Consider the following 16278-nt stretch of genomic DNA (forward strand, 5'->3'; position numbering starts at 1 on the left):
CAATCTACTATTAGTCAATCTACACACAGAGAGACTACTAGATTCTTAGAACCAGGCAGCAGGTTTGGCACAACACACTTCACTCTCTTTGTGTGTTTTAACCTAAATTCTTACAGGCATCCAGCCAAAAAAGTATGTTACATGAAAACTGCTGCAACAATTCATAAGTGGAAGAAGCTGCATCAAGTGAAGCTATCCAGTTCAACCCACCTGTTCATAGTTTAGTAGTATCAGGAAGTGTCTGTGCAGGGAGAAAAAGAGGGAGGTGCACTGCTCCTGATTACAGGAACACAGGAAACAAGAGGCTGATCAGACAGGACACCTACGTGGGAGAATCCACTTCCTAGCAGGCTGGATGGATCATCAAGAGATTTGACAATAGGTAGGTGAGGTGAGTTACACAGTGGGGGTGGGGCAGAATTGTACAGGAAATTTGTAAGACACTTTGCCTGTTGAATAGTGCTATGGAAGTCACTGGTGTGCAAACACCAGTTGAAATGTTACTGGCCTGAGTTCAAAGTCCAGAAAGACACCTTTCTGGAGAACCCTCCTAGAGCTGTAAAGGCCACAGCTCCCAGCCCATTCATTTGGCAGTAGAAGTTCCACTGAGACTTCATATCCTGAGTAAACACGTAGAGGATCAGGAAGAAGAGCCGCTTGGCTATTCCGGAAGTCAAATGTCCAGCTGAAGGAGGAAGAAGAGGACAGGAGCACTGATGCGTATGCATACTAGGGAGCAGGAACAGAGAAACAAAAAACACCCTAAGGGGGGAAGCGGGTGCACTTTGAATCCTTTGTCAGATTTTGCTGGGGCAAACCAAAGTAGGAGCTCTTCCAGCCCGCGGATATTAAGGGAGCCCCAGCCCACCCCCTGAGTCAGACAACAGAAGCGCTGGCCTGGTGGCTCCTCGAAATCCTTCAGGCGCTTTTCCTAGCTAGGAGGTCTGCTGACACGCGCGCCTCCGCCACCATTCTTCATCCACTCCCTGCGCGTATATAACCGTTTTAGCCCAGGAAAAAAGCTCCAGGGCTCATTTCTCGCATTCACCAGTCCAAGACGTGAGGTCGGCTCTCAAAACGCACAAACAAGGCGTTCGGAAGCGAAGGGTTTAAAAGCGCAGGAGTGCGATCAGATAAGAAGCGCCTCCTGGCGCGGCAGGCAGCCGAGCAGTTCTCTCCAGCAACCCCTTCTTGCGGAAGAGACGCCGGCAGCAGGGGCCAAAAGCCGGGGCAGCGGGGCAGCAACCGCCTCAGCTCCGCTCCTCCGGGGCATTTTGGAAACAGCTGTGCTGGAAGGGAAAGGAGCCAGCGGGGCAGCAGGAATTCCAGAGGGATGCAATGGCAGGAAGGTGACGGTGCGGGAAGGAGCCCGGACTGGGATGCCTCACGGCTCCGGCATGCGTGTGTGGGTGTCCCGCGGGCCAATGGCGACGAGAGGAGGCGAGCAGGAACTCCCTCTCCCCTCCATTTGCTGGAGGGCGCGGGATGGGGCGGTCGCCGTCCAACCAGATGGGGCTCTGGGGCCCCGTCCAGCCAGCCCTCCCGGGGCCGCGTCATGCCCAGGCCCATTCGCATCACATGCTCCCTCGAGGGCAGAAAGAAAAAAGGGGTTCTCCCATCCCCACCCCGTTTCCGTATAGCTATATATAAGGCGAATCCCTCTCTGTTCCTCCAGTGACACAAAGAGTCAGAGAAAAGGAAGCACCTGCTCCTATTATCTTATTTTAATTTTATTTGCATTCTGTTCATTTCTCCCATGCAAAATAAAAACTCCTAGGTTTGGATTACTGGGGCTGGAAGGGGAGAGAGAGATTCCCTCTCCTGTGACTGGCTTGCTTTCTAGGGTGGAAAGGAGGGGAGAGAGACAAAATAAATTCTGGAAGCGACCGCTGAGAAAACCAACTTTGTCTTGGCCAGGCTGATCTCTGAGAAGGCGAAGAGGAGAAGCGCTCAAGGAAAAGGTGAAGTAATGAATTCTGGGGGAACTTCAGTTTTCCAAGTCTTTTTACACCAACTGTTTGTTTTTCCCAAGTCTGTAATGAATGGGTCGGCAGCCCCACAGAAGATCTCTGGTGGTTTTCAGAGAGCAGCATTTCCTGGGCAATGCGGAGAAAAGAAATCCGAGGACCGGTTGATTTGTGCATTTGCCTCTGTTTGAATTGGCTGAGCAAGAGGCAGTTTGGAACTGGGTAGCCCTGCCGCCTCTTTCAAAATCCCAAACAAATCCTGGGCTTCACCTGATTTGAGATCTCTAGTTGGGGGAATTTGGTGTGTTTCAAATATCTCATTGTTACACTGGAGGCAGGCTTGTGATGTAGTCCTAGAATCATAGAATGGTAAGATTTGGAAGGGAATCTTTGGCCCAGTGTGGGGCTCGAACCCAAGACCCTCAAGATCTACTGACTGAGCTGTCGGGAAAGAAGTTCCCAGGATTGGGTGTGTGTTGGATGGTGGGGATGAAGACTCCTGCTGGGAAAATGTGTCCATTAAACTTCCCCATAAGCAGAAGGCGGGTCCATTCTTCCAAGTTCCATTGAACTAATTGGCGTGACTCCCAATCATTCCAATGGGGCTGGTGAAGGAGCAGAAGTAGCGCCACGGAGGACCCTTTGCTGACTGAAGGGGACTGGGCAGGGGAGGCCGGCCCAAGACATTTCGGCCAAAAGGGCACCAGGGAAGGTCGGCCCTGAAAGACTGGCCGCCTATCGGGATTTGCTGCCTGACAGGCCCGCTCCCCTTGCTCCGCAGGGCGCCTGGGGCGCATCCCAGGAACCAAGGCGGACCAGTTCCGCCCGGCTCTGCCCAAGGCCGCCGGGTTGGCCGCTTCCACAGTCTACACACCCGGGGCCTTGCTCCCGAGGAGCAGCTTCACTCAGCCCTTCTTTCGGGGGGAGGTGGAGAAATGCCCTTTGGGGCTTCGCCCCCGGCGCCAGGCCCGCTCTCTCGAAAGCCTCTCGTCAGCCGGCTCGTCCGCTCCGGGGTCGGACAGTCCCCAGCCTTCCCGCGGGGGGGGGGGGGGGCGGTCCCTGGCCTTCGCCTGATCGGAACCCGCGACCCGCAGCCTCGCTCTTCTTCTTCGCATCTCCAGCAGCTCCGCCGAGCCACGAGGGCTGGGCCCGGCTTCTCTCTGCACCGCGCCTTGGTCCCCGCCGTCGGGCCGCCGGCTAGCGCGAGCCCTTTCTCAGGCGCGAAGGCGCTTCGCCGGCTGCCGCGGCTGCCACCGCCTCCTCCTCCCGCCGGGGAACGACGCGGAGCTTGGCGGCGCCTCTGGCGGAGGAGTCCTGGCCCGGGCCGGAGCGCCCTTGGCGCCAGGTCGCCCCGTCGGAATTGGGCCTCGGGGAGGTGGGGAGGAGGAAGGGCCGCGGGGCGGACGGCGCCCCCTCGGCCTCCCCTCCTCGCTCCAATCCCAGCGGCAACTGCGGCGGAATGAGGCCGGGAGACCTCGGAGGACAGAAGGACCCGGCCCCACTCTAGGCTCGCTCTGGCTCGTGTGAAATGCTCCCTCGCTGCACGTAGAAATGTAGCGCCTCAGGGACCCTGATGCATTTTCTGCTTGCGGGGAGGTTGGTTTGAAATGCGATCTGCTCCTCGCGACACGGAAAGGCACGCTCCATTCTGCTGCCTTCGAAGAGAAGTGGCGCCGTGTCCCTCACGGCCGATTTCGCATCCCACCAGCTCCGGGACCCAGAGGATCTTGCTGGCGGGCGTGGGAGGCGGGCGCTCTTCCGCCAAGGGTGGGGCTCGCCGCCCGCCGGCCGCGCTGGGGTCTCGGCCCATGTTCCTCGGGCGCCATCTCCTCCTCCTCCTCCTCCTCCTCCTCCAGCAGGTTTCCCAGAGGCGGCTGCTCTCCCCGCTGCCTCCCTCCTCCCTTTCGTAGCGCTCGGCGGGTGTGCGCGCACCAGGACTCAGTGTGCGGCTGTGTGTTAGTAAGTACTGTAAGCAGAGAAGACAACTTGCCGGAAGCTCCTGACCTGAACCTCGATTTCTAGGTACTTTGCCGACGGAGGATGCGTGGCTTTCTCTCTCGGAGAGGAAAGGAAAGCGGCTGCATGCAGTTCTTGAAGGGCGCGTCCCCCTGCCCAGTTCAGGGCTGTCCTGGGACACAGAATCCTTGGTTCTGTTGCCCACCTAGGCACTCGGCTTGCTTTCAGCTCAGAAGATTGCTCTGGATTTTGTGTGTGTGTGGCGGGGGGGGGGGTAGGGACGAAGTGGGGAATCCACGCGTGGGACCTCCGTCTCCGCTTCAAAGCGCGTCTCACGCACCCACGCGCTTAGGAGCAAAAACTTATCGTGTCTTCCTTCGCAGGTTCCAAAGACTCACAGCAAAGCGACGATGTTCCCCAGGCTCTTTCACCAGTGGAGTTTCCTGGTTTTTCTACTGAGTTACTGTGTACCCTCCTCTGAGAGATCGCTGGAAGGGAATAGCCGCAGACTGTAAGTTCCAGTTTGATCTTCCTCTCCTCTATCATAACAATTGGAGTGGTTGGGGAGGGAATTTGGATACAGCAACAGCTCTGATCTCCTCTTTCTAACAGTGGCATTTCAGCTTTTCACAGGGGAAAGTGCGTGAAACGTCTTAAACCAGCTGCTTATGAAGTCATTGGTCAGGGATACAGATTTTATTCAACCTTTAAAGAATAATAGCAATAAGGACAAGTTTAATTTTAGAAAAATAACAGATAAGGAACTATCTTTTTCACTGCTTCCAGTTTTTTAAAAAAGTGATGCTGGTTCTCTATATGCATAGGAAGATATTTTTCAAAGACTGTTTGGGGACAGCATAATATTTGGAAGAGTTGAGAACAGTGATGGGGTTGGGGAGAATCTCACTCAGTGATTCTTGGCAATGCATAAGAGGAACAATTGCTGTCCTTAAAGGACACAGGGTGGGTGGGGAGCAGAGCCTCACTTGTGTGCAATTACAAATATACACACAGACAGTATTCATATTACAGGAATGCTACAATAGCAGACACACTACAGACTTCAGATGTGGAAAATGGGGCTATAGGCATGTTGGCCTAGGTCCCAGCTACACTGTGGGAGAATATACATGACACTTATATCACAGACATTGCCTTCGCCCACCTTGGTACCGTGACAGTTAACATTAACTTTCTGGTCCAGAGTTAAATATCTGATTTAGTGAGAGTTTTGAGATAAGAGAATCTGAGAAAGAACCCAAAACATGTATGCTCCCCCACTGCCCCCATGTCTATTAATATGAATCATATGCCTGCATATGTAAACAAAACAGAGAAACCACCCATGTCATTAATCCCGCACTGTGGTTACAAACTAATGATCAATAGATTTCTAGTTACTTAAGATCCTGATCCTGAAATCTCTTTATGCTGGTTTAATTATTCGGAAGGGGAGTGTCCAGTAAGTTCAGAAGCCAAGTATAAACCAACAATTTTAGGAAACCATATATTCCATAAACTTAGAAGTAACAGTGCTGCTTATTAGCTTTACGCTGTTTTACTGCTTTTATTTGTTTTTAGGCTCTATTTTTATATTAGTGATTGATGTTTCTGGGGGTGGCATTTATATGTCTAAGGGACTTGCCTGATGAAGTACATTGATTGTTGGGATTACTAATAATAAATCCATTCAAATTTGGTTGGAAAATGCATGCATGAACTTTGTCCCAAAATGCAATCTTTAAACCTCCTTGAGCAATGTGGGTAGAGAACACTGTCCTGAAGATAAAGCTAAAGGACATTCTCTTCCCCTTGTTAGCACTAGTTACGTCTTTTATTTGGAAATGCTGTGTGGTATTCAGCTAGGTTTTACTCAGATTGGGCATATTAAAATTAATGGACCTAACTTTGACATGTTCATTAATTTCAGTTGATCTGCTATGAGTAAAACTAAGTTGAACGCCACCCCATGCTTCTCACCGCAGCTAATAAGAAAATCCATGTTTGGATTTGTGTTGAGCCTTTCCCTTGGAACCAGTCCTATATATCTTTCTATTAATCAGGGGTCCCTTTCTTCTGAGGCAATGCTCCCCACCACAAATCTCTGATTATTCCCTCTCCACTAGATGTTACCAAGGCAAAATTTGCAGTCACACACCCCTTGGTGCTAACCCAGACTGAGTCACTGTGTGTGAAGCGATATTCCTGAACAAAGCCCACAAACAACAACAGCCTGCCATATTACAAAGAACAGCTGTTTTGAGTTGATTGGTAACTTAGTTTGGTAGGCTATATACTGAACGCAGCAAGCTGCCAAAAACAGATTTGGTCCCAAAGACCGTAGCCTCTGCCTGTCCTATAGTCCAAGCCAACCTCCAACTGTGGAATGAAAGAGTAAATTGTGGAAGAGGGGCTTCACAGGAGTCTGTAAACATGAGAATGCCACCAAACCCACAAAGTACCTTACAGATCAGTAAACATTCTAGTGATAGAAAGTTTCTTGGCATGTATTTTCCTAAAGACTCCAGGAGGAGAAGGCAAACTGCAGTTACGAGAAGCGAGCTTTTTGGAGGCAGTGAAAGAGAAATTGGGCCAGGACGACTGTTTGAAGTTATGGTGATCAAGACATCAGGAGTGGACACTTTTCTAATGATGACTGGTTAACCATTTTTCCTTTGGGGATTAGCAGTTTAACCCAGCCAGTGTGTTTATGATGCTGAATTCATAGCAGTCAGTACTGTGTACATGAGATTGAATGATAGCTCTGTGAATGCGGCATACGATGTATACAGTAATTTGTGTGGGTACTTCTGGGCAGCGAGAAACCATAAGCTCTCAACTCTCAAAATTGCTTACCACATGTTAGCATTGCATTAACTGCATCTGGTTTGGGGTCAGAATTCTTTCATTTAACATGGCTTGCAGGCTGGAAGGGATCTCTAGTGGGTTATCCTAATAATTTCGAAATCTTCAATCTTTCTGTTTTTAGGAACTCAACAAGTAATCCACCCCAGTGATTAGGCACACATGAAAAGTTTAATAGTTTAATCTTTTCCCAGTTACATGGAATGGGAGAAATAAGTACATTTCCTATAGCCTGTGTTATGGTTCTATTATTTATATTTATATTTATATTTATATTTATATTTATATTTATATTTATTTATATTTATATTTATATTTATATTTATATTTATATTTATATTTATATTTATATTTATATTTATATTTATATTTATATTTATATTTATATGACATCATTTACTAGGGCCTTCCCAAGATGTTCTGGTTCCTGCTGTATTGGGGTGCGTTTTTTAAAGAGTGTGGGATGACCTTTCTCCCCACCACTTCCCCTTTTTGGTCACAGATTACTACAGTCATACCTCGGGATGAATACGCTTCAGGTTAAGCATTTTCAGGCTGCGCTCTGCAGCGACCCGGAAGTAACGGAGCGTGTTACTTCTGGGTTTCGCCGCTCGCGCATGCACAGACACTCAAAATGACATGCGCGGAAGTGGCGAAACGCGACACGTGCAGACGTGGGTTGCGTTCGCTTCAGGATGCGAACAGGGTTCCGACATGGATCCTGTTCACATCCAGAGGTACCACTGTATTCCTCAGAAGCATTTACAGTAGCGGCCTACACATTGGTTCAACACACTGAATGGTTATTTTAAAACAATTAACTGGGTCCATGAACTATGTGAATGCACATGAATGTCAATCTAATATAAATGCACAGAGACAAGCTGTGCATTATTATTATTTTACTTTAACGGGGGGGGTGCATGCATGCATCTCTCACATACATCATTTAACTATCGGTAAATTAGACGAGAAGGGGTGGGGGTGGAGAGATGAGAGTTGGAGAGACCAAGGTGGGGCAAGGTGAATTCTTCACATTTATTTGGACGGGTCAGCCAGGCTTTTGGCTTCTAAATTTTTAATAAAGTACCTAATTGTTTGGATTGTTAACAAGGGAGAAGCATCCTGAGAAATTCTGAAAGCACTGCAAGATATGTCGCTTTGGACAGACTGGCAAATATGATAAAAATAGTAGCTAAGAACTAACTGGACCTTTATAGGTCCCTTTAACATTGCAATTTTAAGGGTACATGTTTTAGTGCAGTGTATCATACTGCCTGAGGTACATGCCTTCTCTTCAATCCTTTTGCCTTCCCATGAATCTACATGTTTTGTTTGTTTTTAGGTTCATGAGTGTGCTTCTAATGTTAGTAGCTTGCAGTGTTTGAAGTGACCTTTAAGTGAAGGGACTTCCACACTATAACTAAGCTATTGCAGTTTATGAGCTGGAATCACATAGAGTTTTATCAGGCCTGTATAAACCATTTTAGTTAGTGTGAGAGGTGTTACACTGTGGTAACATCAACAAGGTGTCAATTAGTACAAATAACTTTCATTAAAATGCTAAAACTGACTGTATCAATGGGATCCCCAAGCACTTGGCAATGAGCACATACAAAGTCAAGTTTGATTGCCACTGAAGACTGTTTTTCCACTGAGAGTCTCATCTAGCTCTGTTGCTGCCAGGGTTTCCTAGTTTGGAGCTCAGCCTCTTAGCCACTAAGGCTACAACCACTCTAAAGATCAGGCCAGAGCAAATACCACAGGCAAGACCTTGTTATAAACCTTGACACAACTCTTTTAAATGAAGTTACTCTACACATGCAAGTCATCAAGTGCTGAGGAATCAAGTTTTGAGAAATGAATAAATGAACATCAATCCAAGTGGCGATGGGGTGGTAATAACATTTCATGTTGGTATTTAAGACCTCTTGACCTCTGCATGTTACACAGAGAAATGCCGGTCTCTACATTCAAAATACAGTGGTACCTCGGGTTACATACACTTCAGGTTACATACCCTTCAGGTTACAGACTCCACTAACCCAGAAATATTACCTCGGGTTAAGAACTTTGCTTCAGGATGAGAACAGAAATCATGCAGCAGCGGTGCAGCGGCAGCAGGAAGCCCCATTAGCTAAAGTGGTGTTTCAGGTTAAGAACAGACCTCCAGAACAAATTAAGTTCTTGACCCAAGGTACCACTGTAGTCTCTATGGAGATCAATGCATCAGGCGGCAAGTTGATATATGGTTCTCATTGCTGCCATGTTTCTCGATAAAATACATCAACATGCCTACCTCATTAAGAAACAGAGTAGTGACATCCATTGACTTGACCAATAGGAGTCCCCTCATTTATAATATGATATAATATGTTTGTGCAATAACCATGTGAATGCCTCAGCGCATTCCAATACTAGCAGACTGGAAGGACAGCTACTTGTGGCACCTTTGGGATCTACAATCCCACTTCCCTTTTTCCCCTGTGCAGTTCACAATGCATCCACCTTACCCTGAGGCAGAAACACACATTTTCCCATAGTTAATTACTTCCCAGGCAACGCTTAGATCACTTGTTGGATCACAATATGGTTTCTGTGGACCACATTTTCTTAACTCCCTTGTTATTCCAGTCTGCACTCTTGCAAAATGCCTGGTTAAACCATTGCTTAAGTAGCCTAGAATTGAGGAAGCTGAGAAAATGTGATATAGACTGCTCTTGTTGTATAAAACAGTAGTTTAGGAAAGTATTATGTATATAGAAACAAATTAAGCGTGCCTAACAGGATGGGTGCTGCTGAGGAAAAGTGGTTAATAGAGAATATAAGACTGAGGCATTGAGTAAATCTCCTGACATCTAGGCTAGCTTGGAGCATGTATGCCAAGAAACTGTATTCTACATGAGAGATGGCCACCTGATGAACAGCAGACCAAATATTCCCTTCAAATCACTCATCATCCAAAGTTGTTTTATTCAGTCCCTAGTAGTGCTACTAGATTATAATCAAGAGATGGTAAGTGGTTTGCCAATGGCTTAACTTCAAAGGAAAATAAAAAGGCATTTTTTTCAAGTGGAAAGAAAGAGCTAACCCATGTGGCAACTGCCTCCAGATTATCACATAATGCTCTGTCTATAGTTGGGTGCATGTGCACCATGCATAAAACCATTCTTGCTGCTCTATAAATTTATTATGGGGTCTGACCAGTGATGAGGTTGATTCATTTGGCAGCATGCACTTCTGAGTCACAGTCTACCACCTGAAGAGTAGAATGCCCCAGAGAACATATAAGTTGGTCATCCTGTTCCAGTAATTGAAAATCATAAAAACAGGTTGATACATCCTCAGCACATGGTCTCCTTTGCATCATGTTCTGGTGACACAGTTTTTCACCAAGTACTTGTTCAATCTATGTACAAAAAACATCCCCATACTTTAGACACGGAAGGGGCTTGCACACCACAAGTCAACAAAGCGTCTCCACTGAGAGAACAAATATGTCAGCGTCTAAGGCAAGGCCCTATAATTAATCTATTCATAAAAGGTATAGAACATTAATTTCTTTTAAACTAAAGGAAGTTCCTATCTCAGAAATCCATGCATGATGCATTTGCATAAGAATTTGCATTTCTAAGGACCCATTTTGATATTACAGCAGTGGAGTTGCTGCTGCAATGTGTCTCTTCTCTGGGCTACTCTGGTGACATCAGAAGGATGAGGTCACTTGGGAAAAGGCCACGACAGAGCTTCACAACATCCCAGCATTGTTCTTCCTGAAAATTAGAATAATGCTGGCATAGAAATGAGTCATGCTAAATCTTGCCGCCCCCACATGATCTCAGACTTCTCATGCTACCAGAGTGGTGCAGGAAGGAGACATTTTCCACTGGTCCATATCATAAAGTTTATGTCAGAAGACACCCTGACATAAGACTGCTTTGGGGATAATCTGTTTGGAAATATTTGCCCGTATTAAGTCAAAGAATGCATAAGCTGAATTTTTATTCCCCTACAATACATTATGCCCATGTCTTTTGCAACTTTATGTGGTTGTCTTTGATAGCTAAGACTGCTCAATAGGTCGAGTGTAAGATAATTTGCAAATTTCAATTTTATGCCAAGAATGTATCTGAAATCTTCTGTTTCTGTAAGGAAAAGTGAACCAAAAGTAGCTCATATCCAAGGAAATGCTTTAGAGGTGGAAGGTTTCACTGTACCCAGAAAGGAATAGATTTGGCTAAACTGATTAGCAACATTGTTTTTTTATTGAAGTGTGGATTTGCTTTTTTTCAAGCAGCAAAAGGACAGTATCAGAATACCAGCTGTTGCACGATAAAGGAAAGTCTTTGCAAGATATTCGAAGACGAAACTTCCTGCAAAATTTAATTGAAGGGGTTAACACAGCCGAGATCCGGGCTATGTCAGAGGTATCACCAAACCCTAAACCTGCCACCATCGCAAAGAATTATGCTGTCCGGTTTGGCAGTGAAGATGAAGGCAAGTGCCTGACTCAAGAGACCAACAAAGCCCAGACGTACAAAGAGCAACCTCTTAAGGCTCCAGGAAAGAAAAAGAAAGGAAAGCCCGGGAAACGTAAAGAGCAAGAGAAGAAAAAAAGGAGGATTCGTTCAGCCTGGCTCAGCTCAAGAGGGTCTGGAAGTGGAATGACACAGATCCCCCTCTTGGACATCTTTGGAACTACACATATCAATACAAGGTAATGCTCTTCAGCCTTAATGCAGAAGGTAAGAATTTAAATGTCCAGGGTCTACCCAAGACAATAGGATGCCTAAAGTGGAAAACTCAAATGGTAATCAACATGGGCAGAATGCGTTGCAAAGTTCTCCTATGCAACTCCATTGATGCAAACTGGAGATGTGCAAGGGAGTCTGGTTCATGGATTGAAGGAGAAATAAATGATGTTGAAAATGTGCTGTTTCCAGCAGTTATACCTTGCCTCATAGTATGACTGTCTCTAATCCCCATTTTTTCTACATCACTTAGAGAGTGAAAATTATTAAGCTACTTCCTCTTCTACAAGAGCAGTAGCTCCCCACTTCTTTAAGGTAATTTGTTTGCTTTAAGCTACCAAGATAAATGTATTCCTTTTGGAGATACAGTGGTACCTCTGGTTACATACTTAATTCGTTCCGGACGTCCGTTCTTAACCTGAAACTGTTCTTAACCTGAAGCACCACTTTAGCTAATGGGGCCTCCCACTGCTGCCGTGCTGCCACTGCACTATTTCTGTTCTCATCCTGAAGCAAAGTTCTTAACCTGAGGTACTATTTCTGGGTTAACGGAGTCTGAAACCTGAAGCGTATGTAACCCGGGGTACCACTGCAGGGAGAGGGGCAGCAAAACAGTGTTTGCCTTTGAGTCAGTTCTTCAGTAGCAAAGTTACCTGGACAAAACTCCAAGCTCTTGGATCCCTCTTTAAGGAATTAGTAACTACGTAACAACTATATTTACTAGTCCTTGGAGGCGGGCAAATTAATTTCAGAGAGATTTGTATTTGTGCTAGGGAAAATCAAGCCCTTTACAACTTCTGCACATTTTAAAAATGCAACACGGTTTTTCTATAATGAGAGGCGTTTCAAATTTTAGGATTATGAGATGATAGTCTACCTTATATCTTTCACAGATATAAAAAGTAAGCTATGTCCCCCGCCCCCTTGTCTTTAACAATTTACACCATTTTTTTAAAAAAGAAAAAACCTCACTGTTTGTATCCTTAGGGGAGAACATGGAAAGTTTCTCTTAGTAATATCTGCTAACACCAGCCAGCCTTTCTGCCATAATATTTTCCCTGCCATTAGGACTTGTTAGTTCAGTTCCAATTTTGCTGCCAGCTTGTCAAACAATTACACTGTTGCTGAAAAATGTGGAGCATTGCCCCGGGGGTAGAGAAACATGTTTCTCTCATGTATGACAAGCTTCTTTAAAAAGAGTAAGTTTAAGAACTGCAAATTTGCACAGATTCCATATCATCATTTTCTGAAAGAATTGTGAAAGCTCTCATTTTTTCACTCCCCTTTAACTCAAAGAAAATATAGTGATTTTTATTTCACCCAAAGATTTCAGAATTAAACATTGCAATATGGAAATTATAAACATGCTTACTCTGAAATTCAAAAGAGTTCAACAGAATTTGCTCTCTAACAGGTGTGCTTCTTAGGATTGAATCTTATTTTCTTACATTTGTAACCTACCTTTCTTCCAAGGGTCTCAAAACAAAGAGCATGGAGTCATCCCTTTTTAGCTAGTATATAGACTATTGACTTATTTGTAATATTAGACACTCAGTTTGCAGCAACAGGCAAATTTAACCACTATTTATATACTCCTGACCAAGCATTACTAGTCTCCTGTAAATATGTGGAAACGTAATAAACAGAGGAGGCACCAGACCACAAGATGCACCTAGTTTTTGGAGGAGGAAAACAAGAAAAAAAATACTCTGAATCTCAGAAGCCAGAACAGCAAGAGGGATCACTGCACAGTGAAAGCAGCAACCCCTCTTGCTGTTCTGGCTTCCGGGATAGCTGCGCAGCCTGCATTCGCTCCATAAGACGCACACACATTTCCCCTTACTTTTTAGGAGGGAAAAAGTGAGTCTTATAGAGCAAAAAATACGGTAAAATTTGGGTTCCTGTGTGGGCAACACCTACAGATACACAAGGTGTCACTTTTGTATTATTTGAACTGCAGGACTCAAATATAACTCATGGTCATCCACATGTCAAAATTGGCCTAATCTTCATGTAGACGACTTACTATTCACAATAACCCATTCCCAGAGATTTTCTAAGTTTATTCTTAGGACTTGCATTTCTATCCACATTTGTGTGTGTCTTTTTTTGTGGCAGTCTTTTTTATTTATTTATTTATTTATTTATTTTTGCTGCCCATGGTAACCATTTTGTCCTAGCACCTACCGAACTTCAACCACTATGAGTACTGGCATCACATTTTTCCCCAAAAGAAAAACTGTCTGCCTGTTTCAGTGGTAAAACAGCCTTCCATTGGTGCAGTGTGACTTCCCCTTCTTCTCCTCCTCTCCCCTGCAGCTCCTTTGGACTACCTTTCAGGGGAGGATGCGAGGGATGAAGAAGAAGGGGAGGTTCTATCACATTCAGTCCACTCATGCGATGTTGGATGTAATCCATTGTGTTATAAATATTTTGCAACGTTTGAACCAACATTGCTGCGTCCAAAGGATACCCAAAACGCTCAAAGCGTTTCTAGATTGGGGCTTGTCTCAAAACATTTTTGTTTTCAGTATAATAGTTTATGAGTATTATAGGGCCTGTAAGGACTTTGAACACTTGAGATATTTGAAATATATCTTTTAGAAAAGGAAGTGATTAAGCACAAGAGCAAAATCCCTTCTCTGCCAAATAGAATGTAGAATTTCAGCTTCTGAGCTTCCAAAACAGCTTTACCTGATGCAGTGCTAATAAGGTGGCAAAAAATGCGTGTTCCCACAATGTTAATCAAGCGACAATCAGCCTTAAAGACTGGTAGAACATTTCCAGGAAAAGTGACTTCAGTTATCTTTTCATGATACAACTCTGCTTTCCCCCTCAAATTGCAGATTTTAAAATGCTTTCAATTATTTTCCTCATACACAGTATAAGAGAAATCAAGGTGTGAGCTTGTCTTAATATAGTGCAGCCAGCATTCAAAGTGGTTGTTTAATTTGATCAAGGTAGTAAAAAAACCAAAACCTGGACATGATCAATCTGCTTATCACTTCCATGGATTTGTGTGTCTTATGTCAGGATCTTAGGTAAATAAAGAAAGCTGCTTGAGGGCTGATGTGTGAAAATCTTCCAGCTTGTCAGGATGACACAGAAAACTAGGCTACCGCAGCTTTGCCTAAAGGTTGTTTGCTCATCTTTGATAAATGGTCACCCACCACTATTCCTTCATTTGGCTGTTTTGGTTCTTTCTCCCGGTCCTTTCCCCATTTTTCAAGTTGTAAGCCAGTCACTCACTTTGGGAACACAGCTAAAGATGCTGTGCACAGATATCCCCAGAAATGGGAACAGACTTTTCTGAAATATATCTCACGAAAGAGTCAAAGGCAGACTGGAGAATTACAGGTCTGGGCAGAATAAATCTTTGCCCAATGGCCACCCTCATCAGGAAATGTAAAACAAGTAACAAAGATGGAACAGATCTTGAACAGGATGTCATATCAAACATAGGAAGCAAAGCTCCACAGGCCTGAATGGAACTTGGCTGCCTAGCCTGGATTTGGAAGGTGGATTTTTCACAATACCTAGTTTTAGATTTGTTTTAGTAGCACTATATTAAATTGTGATTAAAATGTGATGCATTGCTAATGACTGTGCATTGAGGGAGGGGGTCTCAGGAGAGACCCAGCTGCAAAGGATCAGCTACTTGGAATTGATCTCTAATACTTCACATTGCTAGTTTCATAGTACTGAAAACCATGCACAGTAGAGACTGAACAACAAAAAATCCAGAGTTGTTCATCATCTCTTCCAACAGGCACACCCTGTTGTGAGACTATAAATGTTGTGTCCAATTATTTTGTATGGGAAAATATTAATTCCCCCCATTTCTCTTCTCTTTCTTTGCAGGAGGCGTTGACATCGTCAGCTGAGATTTTTGGAAAACACACTGCAGTATTCTGTAATAGTCAACATATGGAAAGTGTTAGAAGTATTTATTATCTGTAAATATTGTAAATGTATCAGAATAAAACGTTGGCCACAGATGCTCTCCAAAACTGCACATTTGAACATTGTGAATATTGGGAGATTCTTTTTGTGCAAAGACAATTCTTGTTGTCCATTTACCATAATTTATTTTGTTGAATGATGTATTTATTTCCATGAACGTTTATCTTGGTGCTGCTGACTTTCTATAATTTTTGTAACATAATGCACTTTAGATATACATTATGTCTTTTGTTGATATGACGTAAATAAATGGTTCCTTTTTTATTGGTTTTAATGAGTTGCCCAAGTACAGTTGTTTAAAAAACAAACAAATCTTCCACGCATGTATAAAAGGCGGTATTTTTACAATTTATTTTTTTTAAAAAGGCCAATAAAATATAATGTAGTTAAAATCATATCATGACTCAGAGGAAAAAGTGTGTCCTCTTAAGATCTCAAGGACAAGGAACAATCATTTCCCCCTTTGCGGCATCTGAAAATAGTCTTCAAACCTAATATGTTTATATTGGTTTTGCTTCCATTTTCATATTAGTTTTAAGTTAGAAATCACTAACGATGTATTGTGCTCCAGTATCTGGCATTAAGGCAGTGGAGAAGCTGAACTGGTGTCTAATACTTGTGGAAAAGAATTCTGCACAGGGGGATGTGCTTCAGTCTTACAGGGCTTACATGGAAACACAAATTGATCTCCAAAAGTGTTAGTCCAGAGTTTCCCAAGGCAGAGCACAAGGGATGGAGACAGACGGAGGTCAGGTTGGAGGGTGGGGAGGAAGTTG

At 44.4% G+C, this 16278-nt stretch overlaps 1 protein-coding gene across 9 annotated transcripts; it reads left to right on the forward strand.

Moving 5' to 3' along the window:
• Positions 1-281: 281 nt before the first annotated feature.
• PTHLH (parathyroid hormone like hormone) lies at positions 282-15776 on the forward strand. 9 transcript variants are annotated; one of them, XM_079976541.1, is made up of 5 exons: positions 282-382; positions 1778-1961; positions 4307-4434; positions 11083-11505; positions 15401-15776. In XM_079976541.1, exons 3-5 carry the CDS (start codon positions 4334-4336, stop codon positions 15408-15410), a joined length of 534 nt encoding a protein of 177 aa, XP_079832667.1. In that variant the 5' UTR covers positions 282-382; positions 1778-1961; positions 4307-4333; the 3' UTR covers positions 15411-15776. The 9 variants fall into 9 exon arrangements, with proteins under 9 accessions (XP_079832667.1, XP_079832669.1, XP_079832668.1 ...); XM_079976542.1 differs by having other exon boundaries at positions 374-391; XM_079976543.1 differs by lacking the exon at positions 1778-1961 and having other exon boundaries at positions 285-382.
• The last annotated feature ends 502 nt before the right edge of the window (positions 15777-16278 follow it).

The sequence above is a fragment of the Podarcis cretensis genome (genome assembly GCF_951804945.1).
Source record: "Podarcis cretensis genome assembly, chromosome: 5".
In the NCBI taxonomy this organism is placed as follows: Eukaryota; Metazoa; Chordata; class Lepidosauria; order Squamata; family Lacertidae; genus Podarcis; species Podarcis cretensis.